Raw genomic sequence first — 19,976 nt, forward strand, 5'->3', positions numbered from 1 at the left:
GGGTCCGCTTCTGAAGACCAGAAGGCTTTTCAAAATTAGCACCAAACTTTTGACCCTGCGAGGAGATTGATTGCTTTCAGTGTAATTCTCTTCACTTCCTGTGTGCAGGGGGCCAGACTAATAGCTGTCTCTCATCTCCAGTGCCGAGGTCTGCCCGGTTCCTCTCCCTCTGAGTTGAGTCGACCCACCCCCATCCGCAACCTCAAGAGTGGGGGAGCGTTTCCCAGGGACAAAAGAATGAATATGTAATGAAAAGAAAGGGAAAGGGGTGGGAGCGTGTTTGTCCGAGAGAATAGATGTATCCAGCTTGACAAGTGTATGTCGAGTGATCAAGGAAGTGCAAAAAAGTCTTATTCATTTTCCACCTTGGCTACATAAGAACAGTTACTTTCTCGGTCGAGGAGGCTCTCCGAGGCAAAGCCCGCAGTTCACAGAGTTTCAGAAACATCGCATTTAGCTCCCTCTCTCCCCCAGAAATCTGGTGCACATGGTACATTCCATTTAAAAGAGAGCATGTCATCTCTCAATGCACTGTGTTCTCTCTGGAAGCAGCTGCTGGGAGCGTGGTTTTTCAGCGGGAACTCCCTCTCACTCCTCTACCTGCTGTTTCGTTTGTCTGTTACGTTCTTTCACACGCTCTCTCTCTTAATCTACCACACGCTCAGCTGTCTTTCACACACTAACAGAAGACAGGTAGTGATTAGGTCTTTTCTGCTGGGATAAGGAGGAGGGGAGTCAGACTTGGGATTTTTTTTTCTCTTCTCCAGCGTGTGTTTTGCATGTATGGTCTAAACTGTGGCAGCCGAGGAGGGATAAAGGGGGACCGGGGACCCGTGGCTTGTTCTACCCCCTGACAAAGCCCTTGACACCATGCACCTCTGTGTGGATTTGCTTCTCAGGGCAAAATCCTGAAAATGATGGAAGACAACAAGCAGCTGGCTCAGCGGATTGATGGGGCCATCCAGTCGGCCAGCCAGGAGGTGACCAACCTGCGCTCCGAGCTCTCCGCAACCAGCCGCAGACTGGCCGAGTTGGGGGCGTGCAACCCTGTCGGCCTGGAGAACAACCAGCAGAACCACCATCACCACCGCCACGGTAAGACGTGTGTCAAGTTTTGCTTCGGTGTTTGGTCAGTTCAACTTGTTACTGTGGAGAAATAGTTATTTTGAAGGGGTTTGTGGGTGGGAATGAGCTTTTGTTGAGAGAAGAAAGTAAAGAGGGGAGGACGGGGGCAGCTGATCCCGTTCTTCACTGCCTCGTCCTGTTTCCCGGGTAGCCGGTGGGACGGATTTGCAATGCAGCTGTGACATATCAGGCGGAGAGAGGCCAGAAAGAGAAGAAAATGAAAGCAGGCATTGGGTTCAGTTGTCGTCATAACTCCGCTCTCTGACTGATTCACAGGGAATAACATGAAACACGTGGTTCTTTCTGAAACTAAAACTTAGTTAAAGGTAAAGTGTCTTTTTTATTATGTTAAAACACTTTTTATCCTCTCTTCTATAGTTTTAAGACAGCTGTTAAGACAGACTTTTTGTAGAATGATTCATCCAAAAAATAAATTTTTTGACCATCCTGAAAGCCCAACATAGCAATGTTGACTTAACCAATGGCATGAGTTTGGGGCAATACTGCCTGTTTGTCGACCAGTGGCAGACAGGATAGTGTTTAACACTACTATTGTTTGCAGTTTTGGTACCACAGAAAATTCACTTTTAAACTAGTGGTAACTGCCACTTTCCAATGTGTAGCCAAGTTAAAGAAATAGTTTACTCCAAAAATGAAACACTGACACATTTCTCAAAATATCTTTTATGTTCCACAGAAAAAGAAAAAAAAAACTACATGTGGTTATGTAAATTATGAAAATTATTTTTGGGGGTGAGTTAAGTTGAGATGACTATCATTAAAAGCACTTGATGATATCAGATGACCCGTGTTTGTAAACAGTAATAAACAGTAATAATACTAGTATCAAAGCAGTATTTCTACTGCTTTTAAGATATATTAACCTTAGTTTTAGTAAAGTTTTATGACGTCAAGTTATATAAATCAAAATAAAAGACTGTTTTTGAAATGTTTTTTGAAATGTGCTCAACAAGGTTACATTTATTAGATTAAAAATACATTAAAAACAGTAATATTGTGAAATAATATTATAATTTAAATTTACTGTTCAAATGTATTTTAAAATGTAACACATATTCCTTACAAAACTGAACTTTCAGCAGTCATTACTTCAGTGTCACATGATCCTTCAGAAATCAAGAAGCATTTCTTCTAATTATCAATGTTAAAAACAGTTGGCCTGCTTAATATTTTTGTAAAACCCGTGATGCAGATTTATTTTTCTGGATTATTTGATGAATATATAGTTCAGAAGGACAGCTCTGAAAATAGAAATAGATATATTTTGTCATTTTATAAATGTCTTTACTCTCACTTTTAACAAAAGTTAATGCATCACTGCTAAATATAAGTAATAAGAAAAAAGTTTTCACTAAAATTAATTCATAATGAACAATAGTATATTCATAACATTAACCTAGATTAATAATTGTGCATGTTGTATAACTATTGTTCAATGTTACCAAATGCATTAAATAATTGGACTATTGTAAAATGGTATTGTAAAGTGTCCCATATCATTGTGTTGTGACTCATCTTTTTTTTTTTGCTTGCCATCTCAACTTTCACTCCATGTTCTCTCTGAAACGGAAGTTAGGTGTGGTGAGATCCGTCCGGTTCTGTTGCAGAGATTTCATAGCCCAAGGCAGTTTTTTTATTCAGGCTAGAGGTTGTGTTAAGCAGTTTGGACAGTGTCTGGGTGTGCGGGGCAAGGACCAACATATTGATATTGTGTCAGGTTGATGATGTTATAGGGGTTACAGCATGCAGGGCAGCCCAGCGGTGGTCGGTCATCCCCCTGGTGGTCTTCTGCAGGCTGAGACTCTTTCAGACAGAGAGAGAGTGAGAGTGATAGACACAGTGTTTGAACAGGTGTCATTAGCAGGACCCTTCTAAATGAATGAGATTGTTTGAACAGCACTACTCTCCCTCTCTCTGTCTTTTCACATGGGTTTAAGGCATCTCACTGCAGTGAACCCACATTCCTCTTTACCAGAGCACTGATGTAATGCTTCTCCCTCTCTCTCGGCCCCCCTCAGTCGCTCTCTCTTTCTCTCAGTCAGGTGACTGTTTACATGGGAGAGCCGGAGGCTGAGCAGGCAGAATGTAATCAGATACACATTCCTCTGTCCTGCTGTATGTGGGAGTTGCTCTCATAGTTTAAACACAAAGCCGCCCCCCTCCCGTTTCAAAAAACAGCATTCCTCTAATCAGGGCTCCGGGTTCATTTGTGTTCTGCTCACATCCTTCCGTCGTTATCGAGCCAAGGGCTAAGGCCACGAAAAGTCATGTTTGGTATAGGGCTGGATTTGGATTGGGTTCAATTTCATTTTGCAATTTTTTTTGTCCGCATTTTTCCACTTTTATGAGTTACACAACCGAGTTGCCACTAATAACTTTTTTCACTTGGTTACAAACACACAAAATGTTTACCCCGTGTTGCAGGCGGACTTGCTCGGAATATAAACTTGAAAGCAGGCCGGGGTTTAATGAGCTATAAGAGCTTAATGGAGAGATGTGGCATCCAGTTGTGCTCTGGCTCTCCTCCATCTTCAGATGACAAGTAAAGTTTGTATGATGACAGGATCTGAAGGCATAAACTAGATTGATCTGAAGAATATGGCGGTTTACCACCACAATGTTGTGGGTGTAGTATTATATTATGAATATGCATTATATGTATTATTATACATGTAATACTGTATTGTTATTGGGGTGGTATCATTTCATTTTACATTATGATAGTATGCTTTTAAAAAAAATCTTAATAATAATATTACATTTTAAAGTATTATATAGTATTATATATTTATGATAAATTAAATACATTGTTTTGAACAGCCAGTTGGATAGTTTGCTAAGCTAATGGCTCACTTCTCCTCAACAAACAGCACAATTTGATGTATAATTGGCATTATACTCAACTGCAAAGTTTGATAATTAGACTTGTTTAAATCCCTAACCCGCAGTATGAGTGATTGTAATAATCATAGTTTTCTTTTACTTTAGTGAGCGCCACTAACGAGGCAAAAAATAAATCAATAAAGTGCTTTTTCTTTTTAGTAGATTCAAGATTCAAGATTTTTATTTGTCACATACACAATTATACAGAGTATAACCAGCAGTGAAATGTAAGTCAGGTACGCTCCAAGGACAGTGCAATTATATAGAATACAAAAAACATCGAATGTACATGAATATTAAGAAAAAGAAAAGTAGAAAAAATAAAATAAAATAAAAGATAAAAAATATAAATATAAATGTGCAGGTCAGTATGTTTGTGACTTAAATAGCAATAGAAGGAATGTGCAAAAAGTTGTACAGGGTATTTACATAGCAGCAATATGAGGTAGAAAAAAATTATGAATAACTTATTGATATAGTGATATTTACATGGAGTCGTGAGATGTTATGACACAGAGTTAGAGTTTAGGAGCCTGATGGCTACAGAAGTGCTTACCAGATGGTAGCAGAGTGAATAGACGGTTACCAGGGTGATTTGAGTCATTAATAATCACAGGGTGATTACCTGAGATGCACAGAGTCAATACACTTTCTATGGTCCCTGAATAGAAAGTTTTCAGGATTACTGGTGAGTCCCTGAATTTCCTCAGCTGTCGCAGATGGTACAGTCTTTGCCTGGCTTTCTTAACCTGTGTTTGGATGAGTGTAGTCCAAGTCAGGTTCTCGGAGATGTTTACACCGAGGTACTTGAAGCTGCTCACCCTCTCCACAGGGGTCCCACTGATCATAAGAGGAGTGTAGGGCTACTGCTGTCTCTTCCTAAAGTCCAAGATCAGCTCTTTAGTTTTCCTCACTTTCAGAGAGAGACAGTTGTCATGGCACCATGATGTGAGTCTCTCTACCTCATCCAAGTATGCGGCCCCTAGTACAGGGATGTGATTAGGCTTATCAGATTGAGATTGAAGTTCAGACTCATCTGCAACCAATTACCTTAAGAACTTAAACAGATAAGAGCATCGGATGATATTTAGAGGGAATTACATATGTGAACATGTAGTTGCACACGTAACCCAAAATGTATAGTCAGTCACCCGTTGAAAAATAGACCCAGAATTACCTTAATGTGGCATTTACTCAGACTTGTCGTTTTTGCATTACTTAATTTAATTTTTAATTTGTTTGTTTGCTTTTTTTTTTTACAAATGGTCATACGATTACAAATTGGATAAAACTGAAGAACTTCAGAGTGTCTTTGGTTCCAGCAGAACTTAATTTGAGATGATACATTGCAGATGATCCAACATGCAAGATGTTTCAGTAAAAGAACATCTGACCTTTTAAACAAGGAGTTCACATGCTCAGTATCACAAATACAGAATGTTAACTATTTCTTGTTTGTTTTGTTCAAACTTTTTAGTTTTAACATCAACAGATGGCAATGTTCTGTTTATTATAAGCACCACTACAGTTTTGTTAACTGACGGTTTGAATGCTCAGGCTCTCTAAAGTCAGGTAGATTGTAATCAGGCAGCAATATTTTTGTATCGTTCATCAGCTGAAAGTGATTCCAGCAATAAAAGTTCTCTGCCAGGATCGGTATATCTGAGGTGTGGACTTGGACTTGAATGATTATTAAAACTGTATGGTTATACAGTAGATATTATCCTTGGTGTGAATGGCCCTTAAGATCAACCACTGTTCTGAAGTGGAGCGGTTTCATCTTATCTGCATTGCCTTCTGCATATTATAAATATTTTCTCCCTAGTCAAGGGCAGATACTTCAGTCATATCAGGCTTTGCATAATTCAGAGCCATATGGATGCTGTCTTTGCATTTTCATACAGTTTTCATACAATTTGCTTGTTCCAACAGTTTATTAGGCAATAGTATGTTAAACTTTGGTTCATAAATGAATAGACTGTATTTCCATAATCAGATACACATTAAGTCTCAGGAGGGAAAAATAAATGTACACACAATATAAATTTGCTGATCTTTTAAAATGGAAACAGTTCTCTAAAAATCAATACTGCTAACGCATAATGCATTATTCACAATTCCAGCTGGTTGGTGCTCAGGTGTCAAATCTACATGAAAAAGTGAGGTATCACACTACAAAGTTCACTTCCTTGCTTGGTGAGATCAAACAGATTACGCCTCTAAATGCAAGCGATCGAATGCGAAAAGTGTGAAAATGAAAAGTAGGCCTAGCAGAGCTCTTTCGCTCACACCTTATGCTGAGAGAGTCGAGCCTCTGCGTCCCTAGAGATGAACACTTACACGACAAATGAGAAAAAGTCTAATGCAATGACATCTGCACACTCTTGACTGCCTGATGGGAAGTCTGAGGTTGCAAATTGGTCAAGTCACCATACAGATTAAGTAATGCTTGAAAGGTGCAATCCATCTCAATGCCATATCATGCCAAACGAGCAGAATCACACCTAGCGTCTGAGAAAGAATGATGATGGAGGTAGTGAAAGGATGTAAAAATATCATAATAGAGGTTCATACTACTCCTGTCCTTATTCAAAGGCTTCTTAAACAGCTAGGTGTCAGTTTAAGTTTAAGACTGACTTCCGTATCAGCAAATGCAACCATAGTGAACCTTTAAGACAGAGTAAACCATGAAAGAGACACTTAAAAAAAGAGTAAGCAAGATGGAGAATAGGGGAGATGGGGTTAAGGTTGATGTGTTTGCAGAAGAGAAAACATGTTAGCAAATCGATGGGCCATTTCTTTGTGACTGACAGATGGTAATAGTGTGAATGGGCCCCTGGCATTACTTCTGGCATGAGAGAGCTGCATGCCTCGTTGGCAGCTGTGGCTGTGAAGTCTGATGGTCCATAGACCAGAACAAGCAGTAAACAAGATCATCTGAGAAGTCAAGCCAAACAAATCCACTATGTGGTCTTAATCAGACGTATTCACTGGCACTTTATTTATTTATTGCTTATTGACAGATAGAAATTGTATTTTGAGCCTCTAAAGGTTATATAATCTGATTTTGTATGTGTGTGTGTGTATTATATATAAAAATATATTTAATTAAAAACTGAGATTATACACAACTGCTCAGAAATTGGGGTTAATAAGATTTTTTAAAGAAATTAATACTTTTATTCAGCAAGAATGTATTAAATTGATAAAAAGTGATAGTAAAGATATACATGCTGTTTGTTTGAAATTTCTATTCATCAAAGAATCCTGGAAAAATTGTATCACGGTTTCCACAAAAATATTAAGCACAACAGTTTTCAACAATAATAACAACAAAATGTTTCTTGAGCACCAGATTTTTCTCTTCCTGTCTGGGCAGTTTTTTGGCCTGAATCAGCTGCTGTGTGAACCAAACCTTATGCTGTTTAGTCAAAGGTCTGGTTATGTGATGTTAACTTCATTTCAGCTAGACTAAATGAGCTGTGAGTAGATCTGAACATGTCAACCAGTCTGTCTTGCCTATAAAAACAATAACAGTTTTTTCCAGGGGTCATCGGATGCAAAATTCACTTTACAAGTTGTTTGAACATAAATGTGTGTTGGAAGTGTGTGTACACATCCATCCTATAATGATAAAAATTCACTCAGTGGTTTTTCAAAAATCACTATTTTAAGATTCCTGTCAGAATGACGTAGTTCTGTACAGGCCCCGCCCACGATAGTTGATTGACAAGGCCGTCTTACCTTAGACCCGCCCTCAGTTAGCTGAATGAGCTGTCATTCATCCACCATTGTGTTGACTCCGGTGCAGGGGAAGACAAGATGTCTCCGATTAAGCGATTGAGGCGTTCTGTTGTAGGCTGTAATAATGAATAAAGCAGTCATCAGTTAACCCTGACAACTGAGCTGCTGAAGACACAGAGGATTAACGTGACTTTCGCTTTGAAGTGAATTCCCTCCTGAATTTCGCTTTGAAAAAGTGTTTTTTACACTACCATTGAGAAATTTTAACCAAAGTATGTTATAGACTTTTCATTATGACCCTAAAAAGAATCATATCAACTTGACCCCTTTAATGAGCTGTGCTGAAGAGAGTAATACTCATAATTGTAATTCTTCTGCCAGGTTGACACAAAGCAATGCTACATAATAATACGAAATTTAAACTGATAAAACAGATTGTGACAAGCCATTATGAGTAAAATTAGATGAGGCCGTTGCTGGCATCAGTGGCAGAAGCTGGAGGCTGTAAGCTGGGTGTTAAGGAGCCTGCGGTGGAGCTTATGGCTTTGCAGTGCCCTTGTGATTTATGCCAACACTAGTGGGACTCGCACAAGCCAGCATGCTAAACCCCCCACGACCCTGAGAAAGTGATAAGCAGAGAGAAATACAACGGAGTGTACTCAATAAAGCTCCCGCAGACGGAGGTGATGTTTTAAATGGCTTTTAAATCAGCCTTTGGGAGGTGTTGCACCTCACTGATTTCGTGGGATTTTATTTTGTCTGAAACGTAGATGAATTTTTGAGGATTTGTTGGAAAAGTTAAGCAATGCTTGCTGAGTGTTTGGAACCTAGGGTGTGTTTTTTTTCCCTTTAGTTTTCTTCTCAGTTTTCTTTTCTTGGTTGTTACATATGTACCTTTTTTACAGACAAGGTGCCGGTGCTGGTTGAAGAACCTGAGATTGTTCTGCATGTTTCCATCTCTGAAAGGATGGTTTTGGGCCGCCAGCCCACCAAAGTCTATCTCCATGTTTTGACCAATGCATCTTTTTCTGTCATTTGTGAATACTGAATAAAGATTTATTTATTTTTTCGAGAGAATTTTCTCTATTTTTTTAGAGAATATCTAGAAAAAAAGATAATGATTATGAGTAAATTATGAAATTTTCATTTGTGAACTATTACTTTTAAGTTTTAATAGTTTCCATGACTTCTCAATGTCAGAAAATTACATTTTCAAATTTGCTATTTCCTGGTATTCTATTAAAATACACTAAAAGATGTAAATCTAGTGCGTATTTACACAGGAAAACAATTAAAAACACAGTGGCACACAAGAACATTGTGCAAATTGGCCCCTTAGTTCTTCACTCTCAAGTCACATGAAATGATGGTTCTGAGAGAGCGTCACAGATCTCCAGAGATGAGAACCAGCACCATGTCCATGGAAAAGAGGTAATACTAGCGTAATGCTTTGCTCTGGTTAGCTGCACCAGTGCACTTGAGACAGATTACAGTACAGCTTTGTTTTCAAAGAAGAGGGAGTATCTCTTTCTCCTTATTCCCCCCATGGGATCTCCCAGTTTTCCTGTCAGTTCCCAGAGAGTGGGGAAAGCGTTCAGAGAGCGCCTTCTCCGTTTCTCTCACCCCGCCCATCTTTTCTTTCCCCTCCCATCTCCAAGCCGCAGGCGTGGCCTCCCTGAACCACGCCCTGTCTGTGACCAATGCAGCATGAGGTGAACTGTGTCCAAACAATAGCCTCGAGGCAGGCCCTCAACGCAGGGGATGGGCAAATAACCCAGAAAACACGCACACACACATTCTTCTCTGGAGACTTTATTACCAGCCATGAGTTTAGGCACATTCTGAGAAGTAAAAAATTCAATTTGCCCTTTCAGAGGATTAGTTATAGATCACTCCCCCAAATATCTCCCCAATCTACACATACTTTACTTATCCCAGAAGCAGAAACCTTCCAGGAATTACTAATTGACCATTTCAGTGGTTAAATTGGTCTAGAATAAAGCATTTCTTGTGGGGATGCGACCTTGATTAACCTTAGCTGTTCAAGGGAATTAAAAAAATATAGCTTTTTACTAGTCTCTCGTATTTTTTTTTTTTTTTTTTTGCGGGCCATCACCAAGATTGAAAACGGGTTAAATTTTGACAGAACCTTTAATGAGCAATTGTCGAAAACTAGAGGTTATGCTGCAATTAATCATTATTTGTCACCGTGATGGACAAGACTATAAAATGTTCATCTCTGTCTATTTTTACCAGTAATATTTAGTCTAAATTTCTCTGATATTGTACACAAGTATGCCATTCCATTCGCACACACAGATTTAGCATTCTTAATGTTGGAGTCTTGATGTAGCCACTGTTAAAATTCTTGTGTGCAAATTGTCTCTTAATTTAGTAAGTAACTTTACTTACGTAGGGTATGTTATTATTAAGGCTGAATTATTAAGATTGTATGTCTTTGTCCAAGTTTAACCTATATCAATCAACAATGTTTAATTTGAAAACGAAAACATTGCATCTGTTTTACGTTTATTCGAAATTACTGAATTTTTATTTCAAGGCCATGCATTTTCCTTTCCATCTCACTTTTCCATCTTATATTTTATTTTATTTTATTTTTAGTTTATTATTTCTAAAAACTCATTTTTATTTGTCAAAGTATGGGCAACATTTTCAAGTATTTGTCAGTGCCTTTAAAATGTATTAAAATTTGTAGTTAATGCGTTTGCTGTCAAAATTGTCCTGCATGGCTGGCTTGGCAAAAATGTGTTTGTTAATTGTTCTCTTTTATCTTGGATGTAAAGCACATTGTGGCGCTTGCTCTAGAAAGGTGCTATAGAAATAAAGTACTTACTTTTTAAGTACTTTTTTAGGTCATGCATTCCCTTTTCATTTAATTTAATAATTTTATTATTTTATATATATACTTAACTAGAAATACATTTTTATTGATTAAAATTAAAGATGAAATTTGAAATTTGCGTGGCATTAGCTTCATCTAATCTAATCTAATCTAAAAATAATAATTGTTTTCAAACGAGTTTCCCAGGCAGTCTTCCACTGGCCATTACACAGATAGTCTTATGCCAGATTCACAACATTGGTTGAGCCAATGTTACTAGTAGGGTTGGTCGGAATGCCTAAACAGATCACAGTTTACTTATTACTGTCTCTGCTAATTAACCTGCAATAAATGTCACACATCACCTTTCAATTATGAATATGTCCAGGTAATGCGTCCCCTGTTGGTAACCCTGTTCAAATCCGATCATGTTTTGATAGTACGCAGAGATTTTCCTGACTTTCACGTTGGAGCTGATAGTAGCAGGTGTTAATCCAGACAGCTCTGTCAATCATCTGAAGGCTCTCCACCCTTCCTTGGGAGACTGCCCATCTCTGCAGCAGGTGACAACATCGCTGCTGGACTCGGCAACAGATGGCCTGTCCTCCACACTAGTCAAATTCAGAGGAATCTGGTCACAAATTTGTTCCCGTGGTGAACGCTTCTTAGCAGTGGCCAAAGTGAAAACAAAACTAAAGAAATTATGATTTTTACTCGGCCTGAATGGTGTCATATTTTCCCTATATATAGCAGAGACAAGGTTTTGCTTAAATGGAGAGCGAGGAGGAGTAGGCGGCGAATGCCATTTCACAAAATCTCTCTTTGCCCTGATGTGACCTGTCTCTGTTTATTCTTCGGTTTGGTCATCTCTCAGCCACGGTCTTGTGAGAGACATAATTCTTTATCTAAAGAGTGAATGATTGGCTAGGCAGAGCGCAGGGCCCTGTTTCATGCTCCAGTGCCGCACTGGCTGCAGGCCCTTCCCTTCTCCTCTCCTCATCTCTTCTCTTTCCTCCTTCCCCCGTTCCTTTTCTTCACAGCCCACTGCGCGCTGCCTGTCTCTCAGCCTCCCTCGCTAGGCCCTCTCATCATAACACAATAAGCTGTGACACGCCACATATTTTCTCAGCAGACCATAGTTACAGCGCTGGGCTCAGGAAATGAAACATTACGCATCCTTCAAGTCATTTATATCGCTTTGTGGGAATCTGAGGGTTATGAAGACCATATGTTTGCCACTGTAAGTTTCATCCTATGTACTGGCAAGTGAAATAGTGCTTCCTGTGCCCGCTTCGGACGGATACGTTGGCTGTCTCATCCATCCTGAAGCACATCTGGAGGGACTCAGAAGGAGAGCTGGGAGTGAGATTTCCCACCGGGACAGCAGACTGGGAAGGGGGATTGCTGCTTAAGTGTGCAGGTGCGAGTGATAAAGAGATAAGAGAGGGTTCAAATGGTTGTTGACTAGTGTGGTCAGTTTTGGGATTTTGACAACAGTGTTATTTTAAAATGTAGTTCAGGCAAATCATTTATTCTAATTTTTAAATCTAATTTTAATTTTGAAAAGAACATTTTACTTGACTTTTCTTGCTGAACCAAAGCAAATCTGCATCTGCTAAATTACTAAATGTAAATGTAGTATAAATGTAAATATTCAAAGATTTTATACGTTTTTTTTTTTTTTTATGTTCTGACTAGTACTGGTGCGTTCACATCATTTAGTGCATAACCAAGATGTACAATAATATTACATTTATGATTTTGTGATTAATCTCATGTTATTGACTATGATTCAATTATTTAAACCACTAATGTTCTTTCTAGATTTGTCTTTTTCAAAAATATTTGTTAGTGGACTAATATATTGCTGCATATATTCGCATCATGTTTTCATTGCCAATAAGTTTTAATTAAAAATTGTTTAATTATCAGCCCTATAGTAAAAAATAATATATTTAAAATACATTTATTACTTACTAAGTTCAAATCTATTGTCATATTTACTTGAGACTTGCTGATATAAAAGTTATAATTAAACTTTATTTGGAGTACAACTTGTGCACAGTGAGTGCACATTTCTTAATATTAAGCCTAAAAAGTGTTTTAATGTCAGTATTGTATGATCTTTGAATAATATCGGTCTTATTTAAAGTGTACCTGAAGTATACTTGCAATAGTTCTACTTTAACACAATCAAATAGACTTAAGTATATCTTTACTTGGACTTGAACACTATTTCCGCACAATTAAAGTGCATTTAATATAAATTAGTTGTTTCAATTTAGCAGACTCTATGTACATATGTTTAGTATACCAAAAGTACAATTGCAGGGTATTTTTTTTATACTTGGCATGAAATAAATGTATTTCAAATATTGAAACATATACATGTTAGTATGTTTTTCTACTAGGTTATGCACATTTTTAGTAAATGTTACAGCTTCCTAAAAACCTTTAGTTAGCAAACATTTCAAAGTCGCAATGTAACGAAAGTTGCGAAAGATCTTTTTTTTCCCTATTGTGATGTACATTCGATTAAAAGGGAAGGGGTTTAAGTGACAGAGAGATTGAAATTCAGCAGCATTCACCACCAGAGAGAAGTCAGTTTAAATTGACATTTTGAGTAAGTATTACAACGCCACAAAATAAGGGGGGGGGGGGGGGGGGGACAAGTATGAATGAGTCATTTACAATAAGATCGCTAACATGCATTTAGATAATAGATTTTCCATTTCATTTTGACTTTAATCAGTAATTTTCAATGCTGTGGACAGATTGATATGCTCTTTCTTTGTAGGGTCAATGTGGTCTGATGTCACCTCTAAGCCATCATCAGTGATGTTGAAACGTATGGCCAGGGTTTGACCAAGAACTACTCGTGGGAAGGAATGTTATTGCTTCTTCTCGAAATGAACAGGGAGTAGCAAAGGGTTTCTAGTTCCACCAGAGCACCATTTGGCTGTATAAGCACACATAAATACTGAATACTTTTTTCCTCACCACTCCCTTTCTCTTTTCTTGTATAGGAGGTGGAGATGATGATTCGAGTTTGAGAGTCAATCTCCCATTTCATTTTTCTTCCTGCACAAATCCAGCATTGAGTTTTCACTTTCAGTCAACCAAATCTTGCTCAGGTCCAGACTTCAAATGACTGTAACTTTGTGAGGAATTTGAAGAACACTAGCGCGCTCATTTGAAAAGTCCCAGCTCATCCCATTAAAACGCCCCATTGCTTTATCTGCGAGAAGAGACCTTCCTCTGACAGTATGTATGCATTCAGTGACTCTGACAGATTGAAATGAAAAACTGGTGCATAGAGCTAGTTCATTTACTAGACACAAAGTGTAACATGTAAACTGTAATACCTGGAGGGAACAATCCATTAGAATTCCCATTCATCTCAATGGCAGTTGTGCAGCTAGTGCAGGATCTCATTGAAGAGAGCGATTTAGAATCAGTCATCTTTGCTCATGTGACCACGAAAGTTGCTTCTTTTGTAGTCAGTGAGCAACATTTACATGAAAGGGTATGATAACCAGCCAAACTGTACATAATTGCTAATTAAAACCATATTTCTGTAGAGCAGATTCTTCAGATCTCCATGAAGAGAAACATTCCCCCCTGATTATTGGGGTAAAAAATTTTACAGATCTAATTTGTTTCCAAAAGATGCTCCAAGCTTGTTTGAGATGATCACGGCAAATAGTGTCTTCCTCTCTCAGAAGATGATTATGCTGAAATTAAGGTCCTTAGTTTGATCAGCTGTCACATAATTTCCATTGCTCTGAGGCACGGCTGCATGATAACCAGCGAAAAATAAATAGCTTGAGTAAGATATTAAAACCAGACTCGATTTTGGTTTTATCACATTATCATACTCTACTGTTTATTTTCACCTTGTTTCAGCAGACATCTTGATTAAATAATTGCTAGTATTATATTGTTCTCCAGGCTGCCACATGCTTACCATATGCTATATGATGAGACCTTCTGGCAGTTGACAGTCGTAAAAAAAAAGACATCTCTGAACTTTATTGTAGGTTTAGCGGTCTTGTGCTCAGCTCCATAATGAAGGTCTTGTTCACATGTTGCCATTTCTGCCCTTAATAAACTACTCTGCCTTAATCTCCAGCCAAAGTTAAGCCTACCCTCCAGATAGCAGTTCCTTCTCTTGAGCCCACCATTTAATTTTCCTTCACCATCTAGTCTTAATAAATTGGCTTTCCTCACCATATATTGTGGCTCTTCAGAAATGGTGAGATCCTTCTCCTTTATTCTTGGAAAGGAAACAATGAAATTCTTTCATTCACCATTTTGACTGGCTTTCGTTTTAAACATTTTTCCATGAGTTTCATAATTAACCACGGCTAGTCTGTCAGCTGTGGATTCTGCTGTGGGATGTTGTCCGAAACCCAACTCTATTTCGCTCCACCTCAAGAGCCCTGCTCAATACCTACGCCAGTAGAAGGGTTGTGGGCGTCCAACTTTAGCTGGTGGTTGAGGGATCTGGAAAGCTTGTGCTTCAGCAGAATGTTAGGATGAAGAATTACCTTGTGCGGCATAGGAGTAAAGAATGATCAGTTACTTTTAGCTCAGAGCTAAAGAATCACACAAGGTAGTCTTTCAAACGAACGTTTTATTTTAGTGCATTAAAACGACCTTTCTGAATAAGCAAACAATTCAGAAATAAAACCGTCCATCAGACGAGCACAAATGTGAGGAGCACTTTCAGTGGGAAAGAAATTTTACCTTAATAGACCAATTTTTCCTGCATGTGCCATACTGATGAGTTGCAGCTTTGAGGCAGAGAAAGACTTTAACAGAAACTCATGTGAGATGTTGTAGTCAACTGTATAAGGACTGGAAACATTACTACTGTAGCTGACATTAAATGGTTAGTGGTTAGAGTCTGTGTGCATGCACATAGTCTGATAATGGCCAAACTCTTCAGTCCTTTTTATGTGCTGCTTCCCTTTTTTATTTTGTTTATTTGCTCTGAAACATAGCCATTTTGCCACCATTTTCCACCAATATCGGCATTTCTATTGTACCCCAAGCCACAACATAAAGTGTTCAATTCAAATGCGTTATGCATGTTCGTTCCTGCTGTTTGCCTGCTTCAAATGCAAAATGTTCAATTCTAGGGTGTCTGACTTGCTTGATTTTCTTGAGTATGTGCCTAAAAATATCTCCACTCTGGTGTTTCTGATTATCAATAATCTCATGATGTCTTTGTTACATAAAACTCTTAGCGTAGCCTCTGTTTTCTGAGCTTGCATGAGCAAAAAACATTATTTAATCATAATAAAATTTCCCCTATATTACAGTTTTTACTGTATTTTTTATCAAATAAATGCAGCCCAGGTGAGCATAAGAGGTGTACATATCTGTATAGTTCAATTAAAACCTGCAATACTCCACGTATTTTACTGCAGTTATGATTACTGTAATTATGAGCATAATTATATTAGCATAATCACAGTACTCTGTTTACATGTGCTCCAAGGTTGTTATAGTACTACCTTAATCTTATTAAATGTAGCCAATCTTGAGGACAATAAAGTATAAAATTAGCATTTAGGTCACTGATTGTAGCATTGCACTTCATAAGAAATACAATAGCCAGCTGAAGAATTTTGCGTGATCACTCTCGTCCTTGTGCTACATAATGGCCCTAAACTTGTTGTGTGCATGTATTGTCTGTTTGCAGTTCTTTTGCTGAAAGGATTGATGTTGCTCTTGACTCTCTATAGCTCGGTACACACCACGCCGACGGTTGGCCGTCGGGCAGTTTTGTTCGTCGGCCGACAAAGTTTTCTCAGTGTGTTCCACGCCATCGACTGAAGTTGTTCCTCATCGGCTTGTTTTCGGCCGATTCGACATGTTGAATCGGCGTCGGAGCTTGTCGGTCAGTCGGGCCATCTGATCATTCTGACTGGTTGTTCAGCTGGCGAACCATTGCGCGAGAAAAAAAACCCTACTTGGCCATCGAGCGTCAGCTTGGTGTGTCAGGGCAACTTTGGACCAAGACGCTGCCGACGTCGGCCAACATCGGCTGACCTCGCAGCCTGCTCTCGGCGCCACTAGTTTGTCGGCGTCGGCTTGGTGTGTACTGGGCTTATCAGCTGTGAATACACAATACACTGATGTACAAGGCCTGCTGACAGGTAAAAGCATTGCTCGCACACTGGCGGGGAGCAGAAAAGCAGGGGACTTCACACCTTTGAAACAAGTGTGAAATGGAGTGTGGCACCTCTCACAGTTGTCTTTTTCAACAGTTCCCACCAGGTAGCTGGCGGGGCAGGCGCATGTCTCATTAGGCCCTTTCACACCACAGGAACCTTTTCATAGTACCCAAACTAATTGTGGAACTACCCACTTTTTGTTGTGTTCGCACCGTGGGAACTAGGAACAGTTTTAGTTCCAGGAACTCCAGGAACAGTTCCATAGGAACTATCGTGACGTAAGTGTACGCTGATTGGCTGAAGGCGTACGAAAACGCCCTCACCCGCCATGATTTAAAACACAGTGTAAACACATACTGTGTAAACATTCCATGTCTGTTATTGTGAAACCCGCGAGACACAACAAAAACACAGCTCCGATCACAGCGTCCTCCATCCTCCTGTTGTTAACGTCGCTGTTCTTTGTTTTCGTTGTTAAATTACGTTGCTGTCGACCGTCTTATGTCACTTAAATGGTACTGGGAAATAGTTTGAGCAAAATCGTCTCAGTACTTTAGTTCTGTACTTTTAGTTCTGGAACTAAAGCGGTGCGAAAGGGGCTTTTGTTTCAGACCACAATGGAAACAAATTCAGCCCTCATGTCAATCTGCAAACCCTGACTCAAACCTTCATGAATACTAAGTCGCTGTACAGACTTCAGGTGCTGCTAGCGTTAAACCTCTGCCAACTTGGAGCTCTGAGCCAGACAGCAAATATTGCTGCTTTACAAACCTTCTGCTTGACCTTTTCCAGTTGATCAGTCCAATCACCACATCCTGCAGGTTCGCCTTAATTCAGCGCCTCGGTCCAGATGGGGAAACACAGGTTTATGCCGCTTTCCATATTGGCAGCACAGATAAAAGAAAACAACCACCATCTGGACACTAAACAGATTGTAATTGCCAGTTACTGTGTCCTGTTTCATTTCATAAATGCTCTTTTCAATCTGTGATGCTTCTCTTGCTTGCAGAATTTGTTGCTGGTCTTATTGGTTATTGCAGTCCTTGATTAGAGAGTTATTTTAACATCCAGCATTGTTGTGGCCATTTTAAGATTTTTTTGTTATTTATGTTTAAATATTATTTGTCTGTGTTTTGTAAACATCATAAAGGGTGTGGTAATGAACTGGACAGCAATACACCGGGAGAATGGAGTGGGTCAGACACAATTTTTGACCACTTCATAAGTTTTGGTTGTGGAAAATATCTTTGTTGAACGAATTTCGGTTTGTACCATTTGTATTTTAATTTTAAATTCATATTTTTTTGTTGATCACCTATCAAATCATATAAATAAGAATTAAGAGAAATAGTGTGATGGAATGAAATGCGTAACAAGACCAAGCCCACTACCATGCTTCCCCGGCCTGAAGAAAAGGCCAAAACAAGCATGATAGCGTAAAATGAAAATTCTGTCATTAATTGCTCACACTCATGTCATTCCAAAGACCTTTTTTCATCTTCGGAACACAAGTTAGGATATTTTTAATGAAATCCGAGAGCTTTCTGACCCTGCATATACAGCAACACAACTGACACATTCAAGGCCCAGAAAGGTAGTAAGGACATTGTTGAAATAGTCCATGTGACATCAGTGGTTCAACCTTAATTTTATGAAACTACGAGACTACTTTTTGTGCAAAAAAACCTAAAAAATAACTTTGACACGCCTTGAATAAAGACTGACACGGAAGAGAAGAAAATATTGAATAAACTAATTATTTTTATTTTCTTTGAGTATTCTCAAAGCTTCATAACATTACGGTTGAACCACTGATGTCACATGGACTATTTTAATGAGGTCTTTACCCTTCTGGACCTTGGTGGTAGTTGCGTTGCTGTCTATGGAGGCTAAGAAAACTTTCGGATTTCAGCAAAAATATCTTCATTTGTGTTCCGAAGATGAACGAAGGTCTTACAGGTTTGGAATGACATGATGGTAAGTAATTAATGACAGAAGTTACATTTTTGGGGGGCACACTATACCTAAGGTACAGTTCTCACAAAAATGAAAAAGGTAATTTACTCATTCTCAAGTTCAAAGCCGTAAACATTATAGATTAGATTGTTTTAATAAAATTTTTATTTATTGTTATTTTTGTTTAGTTTTCAATTTGTATAATTTAATCATGTCTAATGGCAGCACAATCTAGTGTTATTGCTATAATGGCATTTTCATGTGGACATTAGTATTTTAATTTAGTTCATTTTGGAGTCATGAAAATGAAGCCTATAGTTTCAGTTTTTTAGACTTTTTGTTTTAGACTTGACGGACAGTCAGTACAACGGTTGTATAGCACGAGCTACATAATGATTTATTTAAAAAACAATCTCCTTTTTATATTCCATGGAAAAACAACAGCACATGGGTTTTAAATGATATGAGGTTGACTAAAGAATGTTTTTTTTTTTAAGTTGAAGTTTTTTGGTGAACTCTTCCTTTAAAGAAATATTTATAGTGTATATTTATTAAATTATATGATTAGTTGCCATTGTGACATTATAATAGCAAGCCGTTAATTTTCATTCTAAAGTAAGCATACAGTATATACATTTAAAGTGGCTTTTACAGTCACTATGTGTAACAGATTGCAAGACTTCTCACTCCCAATATGGTTGTGTTTAGTTTAGGAAGAGGTAAGACAAGGTGGTCTTCCTCCACCACTGCAGTGGGATTTCACTGTATATTTTTAGCAAGTCTCCGCTCTTCTTTAAAAGTGCAAGGGATAATTTATAGAGGGTCTCCTTTAACCCTATAGTGCAGTATTTACACAGTGTGAGAAAGACCTTATACATTCTCTACAAATATCTATTTTAAAATTACTAAGCAACCCTGTTCCACACTCTTGCTCTTTGGATTCTGTCACTATGGGCCTTACTTACAATCCCCATGAGGAACAGAATGATTGTTCGTGGAATCTCTGCATTACTGGCTGATGAATGCAAACTGGCAGGCCGCTAATGATGCCCATGAGTTAGTACACACTGAAAGCAATCCAGAATTGAACAACAGGGGCTTTTGGAAAGTGAATTCACAGTTTATTAGCACAAATGTGTAATTACAGGTCTTATTTAAATCTGTTAATTCCTTCTGTTTCTTTTTGTTTGGGCTCAGTTGTTTCTTTATTTCTATTTTCA

The 19,976-nt window shown here is 38.5% G+C and overlaps 1 protein-coding gene across 4 annotated transcripts in view; it reads left to right on the top strand.

The window, feature by feature from the left end:
* Window positions 1–530: 530 nt before the first annotated feature.
* The window catches only part of LOC306856866 (kazrin-like), an 87,174-nt gene continuing 67,728 nt past the window's right edge, over window positions 531–19,976 (top strand). For 2 of the 4 annotated variants that reach the window (XR_013783043.1, XM_079396387.1), the window contains exon 1: window positions 536–1,095. Coding sequence is in view for 3 of the 4 variants with exons in the window: in XM_079396387.1 (XP_079252513.1) it covers window positions 915–1,095 (181 nt within the window). In the remaining variant the exon portion in view is untranslated. Of the gene's footprint in view, window positions 1,096–19,976 lie in introns of all 4 variants that reach the window. The other 2 variants (XM_079396389.1, XM_079396385.1) reach the window with 2 other exon arrangements.

This window comes from Barbus barbus (genome assembly GCF_936440315.1).
Source record: "Barbus barbus genome assembly, chromosome: 37".
NCBI classification, from domain to species: domain Eukaryota; kingdom Metazoa; phylum Chordata; class Actinopteri; order Cypriniformes; family Cyprinidae; genus Barbus; species Barbus barbus.